We start from the raw sequence: 9720 nt of genomic DNA, 5'->3' as shown, positions 1-9720 counted from the left end.
CCCAGTATATCACAAATCAATATGTGTTTAACATCATCCATGTTCTTCCTTACCTTTTCAGGATGCCACCTTTGCAGTTGCTTAAGCATCTTAAACAGAGTTCCTTAAGAAGCACTTATCTTTCCCTGCCCCCCTCCCACTGCTGTGTGCTCACCATGGGCATGCTGATGAAGGTGCCAAGCATGCTACCTCCTGATCATCCTAAAGGCCCAGCCATGGAGGTGCCCACCCCTGTGCCAGACATGCTCAAACACACCTCTGTCTCCATTTGAACACAAGACAACATACCTAAGGACATATGCTCCCTGGGTCCCATGATGCTGTGACCTGAAAACGGGATCTGGCTGCTGTTACAGTCCCACTGCTCAGTTTGGAGGTTGGTTGACAGGGGCATAGGGCTGGGCCCTGTTGCTGAGGGACAGAGGTGTACACTTCAATCAGGAAGAGACAGGCACAGCTGCTCCCTCTGGTGGACTGTGCCTTCCACCAGTGGAGACTGGGAAATCAGCTTCATCTCTGAGCTATTCCTGAGTGCAGGGTATTTAAATGACTTTCTGCATCAGACAAACCCAACATGAGGAGGGCTGTCCTATTAAAAATGCTCGTGCCATACAAGACAAAGAGAGGCTGTGGAAACCCTCCAGATGAAAGGGGCTAGAGAGAGAGGATAATTCAAGCAAAACCTCACCCTGGACCAATCCTGTGATGGAAGAGGGTAACTTCTTCTGAAGGGCATTATTGGGTCAACAGACGAAATTGAAAAACAAATAGTAGATTAGATACTAGTTCCTCTCCATGCTAAACTGACTGAGCTGTTAACTGTCCTGTGACTTAGGGGACATCACATGCCTATTCTTTGGAAACGCATGCTGAACCATGTAGTTAAGCATGAACAGCCGTGAAGTGTATCATTTAACCTCATATGGCCTGAGCACACGTGCACGTGTGTGCACACGCATACACACACAGGAGAGTGGATACATGCAAATAATATGGCCAATGGGGCAACATGGGACCAATAGGTAAATCTGGTAAAGAGCCTGTGGACATTATATTTTTATTTTTGCAACTTACCTACCAGCTTTAAATTATTTCCAAAGGAAAAACAAAATTAAATGTGAAAGATGGTTTCCGTGTAGTCAGAATCTGCTGTCACATGCCTGACTGAACTCTCCGGTGGCAGATGAGGACTGAGGCTGTGGACTCCTCCAGCAAGCCTACCAGACACATCCCCAAAGCTGTTAGGCACCCTGAGTGCAGCTGCCAATTGCCGCTGACCCACTCATCTCATGAGCTCGCCCCTCCTACAAGATAGCAGAAATAACACTGCATGTTTCTCTAGAGGATGATGGGCCCTGGGATTTTCATCTTGACGAAAATTTGGTTATGAAAGGAAAGCATATTGGTCCACACCTCCATCCATCCATCCTTCCATCCATCCATCCATTCATCCACCCACCCACCCAGGAAATGTTCTGATATTCAGGAACTGTGATGAGCTGAGACTGTGGCCCAGGGGACCAGGGGAGACACAGCCCATCCTAGAAAAGCCATCAGTTGGTTGGGGATGCAGTGTTTCCAAACAGTTGGCTGTGAAGAGGTCTTGGAAGGCGCAGGAGCCAGCCTGTTCCCAAAGCCAGTGGATCTAAGCGCTGTGGGTCTGACACGCCCAGTTCCCCAACCCCAGAATTTTCTAGGTAATAGGTCTTTTGTGTCTGATGCTAAGGAGAAAAGAAGGAAGCATCGACACTTACCCCATCCTGGGTGTATCCCATCTGTTTCAGCTTAGCCCTCTGCAAGCAAGGCTGCTCCGCTGTGAGAATCAGGGAAGAGGCCAACATGCTATTCTCACTTTCCCTGGGCTGGGGTACCAGAGAGCTTTGGAAAGCAGTCTTTCAACTGATGTTCCTGCAGGCGAATGTAGCAGCTACACCCAGAATGCTTTTGGAAGGAAAAGGCCACCAAACACCCTCATGTGGAAGCCTGGCAGTCTAGGGGACCTGAGAATTCCATCACTGAGGTGCTGAGTCATGAAAACAACAGTACTGTCTTCCAAATGGGCAGAATAAGGACTCTGTATGTGTATGTGTATATGGGGGGGTAGTTGTGTTTCCTCTTCCATCCCAAGTGTGACACCCACTGGGATTCCTTGTACGCAAGGAGAGCAGTAGAGTATGTTGCCTTGGGGCTCAAAGCAGACAGAGCTGGGAAGCTGGCTGGAGACTTGAGAGACAGATAGAAGTGTGGTGTGGCTGCATGTGACACAATGCATGTCCTTTCTTCCAGGGGTCTCAAGTGGGACTGACCCTTACCTGTGATGCATTTCTTGCCTGATAAAAAAAAAAGTTTCAGATCCAACAAACGTTTACTGAGCCCCTACAAATTTCCAAGCCTTTACTTTATACTTTGACACATTTTATATCATTTAATCTTTAACAATAACCCTTTAAGGTAGGAATTATCTGCATTGTACAGATGAGAAAACAATCGCAAAGAGGTTCATTGATTTGCTCAAGTATATCATACAGCTTTTTTTTTTTTTTTTAACACTCACACACTATATTCTTAGATGAGGCCTGCCTGTGTTGGTTGCTTATCTTACAGTATTTGTCCTCTCAACTTCTGGAGCAACTGCCCCTCCCCTTATACAAGCCCCCTTCTCTCTGCTCCTTTTCACTAGCCCACAGTGGACTTTTGTTTTAATACTGCATTTAATAGCACAAAAAATCACGAATACAAAGGAACTGGCAAAGGTGTTTGTCAATGATATCCTGCCTCCTCCACTTTTCTGCTTTCAGACCCATAGGACTAATGGGCTACATTGTATAAACGTTTCTTCCCTTCCCCCTGAACATATAACTGTTATGTGATTGGTCAGTTGAAGCTGAAACACCCATGGAGAAAGATGTTTACGGTTACAAGGGCACACACCCCCCCAAGCCACCCCCCTCCCACCCCACACTTTCCCACACAATCTTTTGGAGGAATATAGGATATGTACCAGCGTCAGGGTTTCCCTGCTCCTGCCTTCCCTGCCCAGAGCATTAGGGCCATCTACTCTTCCTTTAAGTGACCACTTAGACTAGAGCCTCTTTTCCAGCCCCTTCTATTTCTCTTCCAATCAGGACCTTTTAGACACTGGGTACAGTTCAATTCTTACTCTGTCTGGCCCGTAGGCCAAGCAAGTAGGTCCTTTAAATCTCGATGCCAGTTGTAGTATGGGTGTTGTCATCTTCCATGTCAGGTAGGTCTGTGTGGCTTTTCAGTAGGCTTGTGTATTCATTTCTTTGACTTTTTCTGACTCATGTTCCAGGACCTGTTTGTGATAGAACAGTAAATACCCCTCACTGTCCAGGACATCTTTAATACTGGCCTTGGTGATGACAGCATCATCACACTTGAACCACTGGTCCTTGTGGTGCCGGATGAAGCTGGTGTAGTGGCCACTCTCCAAGGTTCCTTGGTGATTAACCACGGCAAACAAGGAATACTTATTCTCTTCATTTCCACTATTGGTTGGCAGCTGCAACTGTCCATTCATCCTGCTCTCTTTACTTGAGGCCATGAATGGTGTCATATCCAGCTCCAAAGGAAAGGATATGTATGTAGTGATCTTGCGCCTCTGTTTGGCCGAGTGTTCAAACCGTTTGAAATGAAAACAGGCAACAACAGGTAATTTCTTCATCGTGAGCTGTTTGGTAGACTCCTGGTAGCTTTGGCAACTACCGCATTTGATTTTGGCACTGCTTCCCAGGTGTTCTGGCCTTGTAAACCTTCGCAAGCAGTCTGTGAGAGTGGGGATCCCCGGTATGTGGCTCTCCCCATTCACACTGCTCTCCCTCCCTGGACTCAGGGGCCAGAAGGAGGTGCAAGAGCCAGGTAAGTCCAAACTGATGTCCCAGCACGGGTCTATGGTGGTGGAAACACCGTGGCAGGCTTGACAGGTGACATCAGACTGCAGGCCACCTGTGAAGATTTGGTCTATGATGCAGTTACAGTGGTTGGGGTTATTGGCCGCCTTCCCCGCATCATCACCTTTGCAGTGCCTGTGCAAGACATCCAACGCCGCGATGAGGAACTCGTGGGCATCCTGCTGCCTGTACCCTGCTAAGTGACGAGCGTGTATCCACACCAGGTGCAGCAATTTGTAGGGAACGTGAGGAGATGGGTTTCCAGAGTACAACTCCCGAAAGAGCGAAGACATCTCACAGACCAGACACAACTCGGGACTTGGCATTTCACATCGGTGCCTGTCCGACAGGAAGAAATCCCTCAGAATGGGCGTGTGGGTGAGGGCCTGGACAATGCAGTTCATAAAGCACGTGTTGCCGAGATTGATGAGTCCCCTTAAACCGATGGTGAAGCTGGAGGTGATTCTTCTTCTCCTCGGGTTGTGTCCCAGCAGTTCTAACTCCGGTTTGGTTGTCTCCCAGGTTGGGTATTTCTCACCGAGGCCTGGCATCGAACACTGCTGGTGAGAAACCTCGGTGGAAGAGGAGGCTTGTAATTTCAAAGCTTCCCCTTGCTCTTCTTTGGCAATTTGCTCAATGTCTTTGTCATATACATAGTCCTTACACATAAAACAGTATATACCTCCATAATAAAGGTCTACAGCTAAGTTGTGTTGTTTTGTCTCGGCGTGCTCGTGAATGTGTTTCTCTGTGAAGCAGCCAAAGAAGACACAGGAAAGGCAAGAGTGGAGTCTGTTCAAATGGGTGCCGCACACATGGCAGATGCACGACTTTGCCTTGCTTTTCCTGGTCTCTGGGGTTCCACACCACACGAAGCACTGGTAGATCACCCGCAGTTCCTGCCTCCAGTTCTCTCCCACCTTAAAGCTGTTCACGTGGGAACAGCCTGGTGGACCCACAGTGAAATCCACATCCAGGCATCCAACCCCAGGGCCGCGCCGGGGCCGGGGCCGGGGTGGGGGCCGTGGCCTAGGCTGCGGCGGGGTTCGGAGGCGGGTCTGGGGCCGCGGCCGGGGTCGGCGGCGGGGGGCACGACTGCGACGCGGGGAGGGATCGGGGGGCCGCGAGGGGTCGGAGGGAAGGGTGGGGGGAGGAACCTCGTCGCTGCCGCCTCCACCGCCGCTCCGCGCTGTGTTCTCATCCTCCAGCTCCGGCTTCTGCTCCCCCTTCGGCTCCTGCTCCGCCTCCCGCACCGGCTCCGATTCGGGCTCCAGCTTGAGCTCAACCCGGCGGCCCGGCCCCTCCGCCGTCTCCACCTTCCCGGCGGCGTCCACCTTCCCTGCCGTCTCCACCTTCTCCGCCGCCTCCGCCTTCCCTGCCGCCTCCGCCTTCCCCTCCACCTTCGCCTCCGCCTCCACCTTCCTCTCCGCCTTCTCCGCCTTCTCCGCCTGCTCCGCCGTCTCGGCCGTCTCCGCCTCCTCCGCCTCCTCCGCCTCCACTGGCGGCGGCTCCTCCCCCTGCTCTCCGGGCTCCGCGGCCACTGGGCGTGGCAGCGCGGGGGCCACGCAGACCTGGGGTGTCCCCCGCCCGGCCTGAGGGAGCGCGGTGGCGGTGGCAGCTGGACCCGAAAGGGACTTTCACTGAAGGAGGCGGCGGCGGAAGCAGGCGACGCCCCCGGGAATCCTCCCGCGTAGCCCCCTAGCGGAGGCCGCTTCTGCAGCCAGGCCCCGTTTCCTTTAATTCACTATTTCCCAAACTTGCTGGTTCACGAGGATCACGTGGGGAGCGTGTTAAAATTACAGATTCCTCGGCGCCGGCCGCAGACCTGCTGAATCCGACTCGCGCAGGGAGGTGCTCCGGAACCTGTATCTTTAACTGGGGCCCGACAGAATTCTTATGATCAGGCAAGTTTGGGAAACACAGCTCTAATTCATTGAGGCTGGCGGGAAGGGGGGCGGGGACCGCGCAGTCTCTTTAAGGCGCTTCCAGTTCTCGGCTCCAATCGCTGCTCTGACCCCCTTCACCGTCTCCTCCCCTCTCTTCGTCCTTCCCTTCGTCCAAGCAGCTCCCCCCAGCACTGCGGGGCCGGGATGCCGGGGCTGCCAAGTCCCGAGCCGTCTCAGAGGCTGTGAAATGTCCCCTCGGAGGTGGGGTCTTGAGGAGGGCAGTCAAAAGCCCTGATAGGCCACCAGCCTGTGCCTGACTGTGGCCCCATCCCTGCCCCAGGCTCCCCTCCCACCCCAGGATCTGCCCTCCCAGATTAGGATGGAGCCCCACCTCCACTGGGCGGCAGGCCCACGCCCCTGAAGGGGCAGAGCTCCCCAGGCCACTGGGCCTGGAGAGGCAGGTCCCTGTGCCCAGCCTGTTGGTGGTCTGCGGACACTGCCTGCTCCTCAGGCCCCAAGGCCCCTGCCAGGTTGAGGCTATGGCAGCTGGCCTTTTGGCCAGGCAGGGCAGGAGCAGCCCCGGGTCGGGGGCAGTGGCAGGGGCAAAGCCCAAGTGAGCCACGCCTACAGTGCCACCTCCCCAAGGCCCGTGGTGGGGCCTGGGCTGCAGGTCACCACCCTGAGACCCTCAGGCCCCAGCAGAGTCCCTGCTCAAGAGACTGAGTTGGCCGCCCCTCGCCTCGCCCTGGAGAGGACTGGCCTGGGCTAGTACTGGCTGCGGGCCTCAGTGGCTGTGCTGCCTGATGAGATCCCCGCAGGGGTCTCCGGGGTCAGCACCACACTTCACCCCTCCACCTACCCCCTCCTCCTGAGGGGGAGGAGGAGCCCTGGAGGACAGGGTGCTTGGCTCCCATGGGGTTGCTCTGTGCTGGTTCTCCAGGGCACAGGGAGGGTTGCTGGCCCTCAGGTGAGGTAGGCAGCGAAGGGGGTGGGGCTGTGCTAGCCTCTGTGCCCTGGGTTTTACTCCACACCGGGAACGATGGCTGGCAGGAGGGACAGAGCCACCAGGGCTGAGGTCTCAGAGCGTCCCTGGGGCCAGTTCTTGCTTTGATTCCTTGAAGCACCCCAACCTCCTTCCAGTAAGTCTCTGCCCTTTGTGGGCTGCAGCTATAGGAACTGGAACCAGCTCACCCATTGAAATTTACTCCTGTTGCTGCTAAAAGTGACTGAGGTAGTGTTGCTGCTGGGGGGAAGGGCAAGTAACAGGGACTCATCCCTCTTCCATAGAGGAACAGACATTAAAGCAACTTAAAGATCTCTGTGTAGCTGGGATTCTCTTCCACTGAAGACTAACCATGGCAGCCTGACTGTCTTATTGATTAACTCCAGAAGAAGGCCACAGGTCTAGCATGTTCTGGAAGTGGGGCAGAGGAAGGGGGGTCACTGAACAAACATCTATTCAGTTCTATTTAACTCCCAACCAGGTTGTACTAAAAGCTGTGGCCACAGTACTGAACCAAACTTGCCCCAGGGGCAAAACCAGGCTGGATTTCCCAAAAAGTGAACTAAGGAAGTGTGTAGGTCACCAGCAAAGAAGAGGCACAAGAAACTAAAGAATAAAGGCCAAAAAAAAATTTTTGACATTTGATTTTTTAAAAGTAGTTCTCATGGAAAAAGTCAAAAATTGCTTGTGCTTTCTTCCCATTTCTCTCTTGATTGCATGTTATTCTGTCTCTGAACCACATGCAGGGGTTGTCAACCTAATCTTTGGGATGTTTCTTGCTTCTGTGGGTCTGGATTCCGGCCTGCCAGTTCTCACCATCTCTGCCTCCCGAAGACCATCTGGAAGGATAGCAGAGACCCCTCCTCACTGTGCTTGAACTCAGCTCTCACCACAAGGTGGCAAAAGAGTGTATTGAATATTTGTTTTGTATATTTATATAAAACTATCGTTGTGTATCAAAATACTGTCCAAAATATTTTGTAACACTGTGATCACCCATTTTCAGATTGAGACCTAAAATATTGCATCAAAAATGTCGGTTAGCTGTAAATGTGATTTCTGACCAATATTATCATTCACAAACAAGTGTCACATCATGATTTTAGGTGAAACCCAAATACCGTGGTGACTTGAAATTCACTACCATCTGTTTGAAAAATTCATAGCTTAGCTCTTCTTGGATTGTTGCAAGTTGTACATTTTCCCTTTTTTCCCAGAGTTCTTAATTCTATTCTCTTCCTCTAACAGAATTTAATCCTAATGATATATATTTTTATTCCAGAAATGATTTTATTGGTTTTCTATCATATTTCCCTGAAGCAAAAATATGTATATATTTTCTCTTAAATGCTTTTTAATTGTTTTTAGTGCCCTAAATGTTTAAAATTTTTACTTTGAGTTATTGTGACAATTAGTATTAGACACAAATGGATCAAAGTATTGTATATATATTACAAATGTTGATGGGTACTTAGTAAACATGAAAATGGAAATTTGTAAGATAGATAAGCCCTTCTTCAAGCTAGTGGGTATAATCCATGGATAAATATTGCTTATTGCTAGAATAAGATAGGATTCAGTATCAATTGTCTTCCTATGTTTTGTTTGGTTAAAATGAGCACACAGGAGCCTCATTTATATAAATCCATAAACAGTAATGGACCTCTTCTTGTAGTAATGTCACTAAAATTCCTTTGTGTAGGCATATGGTGAAAAATTACACAGTGATTTATCTTCAAAATTATTTTTCATGATTTATCAGCTGACAGCTCCATTGGGTTCTCCCTCAATTTTATTGGAAGCCATCTGAGTTACAAAAAGGATTTGATCCCCATTCATTTGTTAGAACAATTTGTTTCTTCATCATTGACAGCAGTGTTTGGAACTGTCTCTCTGATGTCCTGAAGATTTTGCATCGGAGGGCAGTGCATCCAGGTAAGATTCAGGATGGGGAAAAGATACGCTTTTCTTTCTTTTGTGAAGTGCAGAATAGAACCATTGTGAAAGAGGAGATGGAAAAAGAAGACCAGCTTGATTATTTTATTGCAAGTGTGTTCTCTGGCAACTCACTTTTAGGAAATATGAAATTTGAGAATGTAGAATGATCCCCTTAAAACCCTAAGTGTTTATTTACCTCATGGAAAACCTCCCAGAGCCCTCAGCATAATGCACACTCCACTGTTGGTTGTTGGTTTATATGTATTATTAAAAAAGAAACATATACAACATTTGTAGTTTTAAAAAACAGCATCGAAGTCAGAATATGAAAATGTAAAGCCCCTGTCTTCCCTGCCAATCACACCTGCTTCTATTCCCCTTTAATAACCACTTGTTAATAGTTTCTCAGATCCTTCAGAAAATTTTCTATGCAAATGCATGTTTGATAATATATCCTTTTAATGAAATATAAATAGGAATGTTAGATGCATATTGATCTATTACTAGCTCTTTATATTGGACACCAGGCAGTTCTCTCCAAGTTGACCTATGCATCCAACGCAATACCAATGAAAATTCCAGCGAGTTTTCTGCGGGGAAAATTTTACACACTTAATATGGACAAGTAAAGGGCATTTCCTCTTTCTTTGTTTCTCTTTCCTGCTCCCAGAAATGAGAATTTAATGGCCATCACTGTGTACCCATAAAAAAAAAAGAACTGATTACCTCTGAGCCTAGTCTTACATGAGAAAACAATGCAGTATTTTACCAACTCTAATGGATACATTTCTCTGTGTTTCAGCATCTCTGAAATATTTGAATGACATCTTATGATAACACTTGGTGACAACTTTTCTTTCTTGAGGATACATAAAACAATGGCTATACAGTCAGTAGTGTCTTAGCCTCAATGTAACATTCCAAATGTCATCTCATTTGATACTTTATTACTGGGATCCAGGTCATGTGTAGCTGAATACAA

At 49.1% G+C, this 9720-nt stretch overlaps 1 protein-coding gene across 1 annotated transcript in view; it reads right to left on the bottom strand.

Moving 5' to 3' along the window:
* Positions 1-2510: 2510 nt before the first annotated feature.
* Positions 2511-9720, bottom strand: part of USP27X (ubiquitin specific peptidase 27, X-linked) — a 66060-nt gene continuing 58850 nt past the window's right edge. The window contains exon 2 of the mRNA XM_004690136.2: positions 2511-5529. Coding sequence (XP_004690193.2) covers positions 3263-5529 — 2267 coding nt within the window. The 3' untranslated portion in view covers positions 2511-3262. The remainder of the gene's footprint in view (positions 5530-9720) is intronic.

Source organism: Condylura cristata, unplaced genomic scaffold, assembly GCF_000260355.1.
Source record: "Condylura cristata isolate star-nosed mole 26May11 unplaced genomic scaffold, ConCri1.0 scaffold00027, whole genome shotgun sequence".
In the NCBI taxonomy this organism is placed as follows: domain Eukaryota; kingdom Metazoa; phylum Chordata; class Mammalia; order Eulipotyphla; family Talpidae; genus Condylura; species Condylura cristata.
The sequence above is the reverse complement of the archived record's forward strand: the minus strand, read 5'-3'. Positions and strand labels throughout refer to the sequence as shown.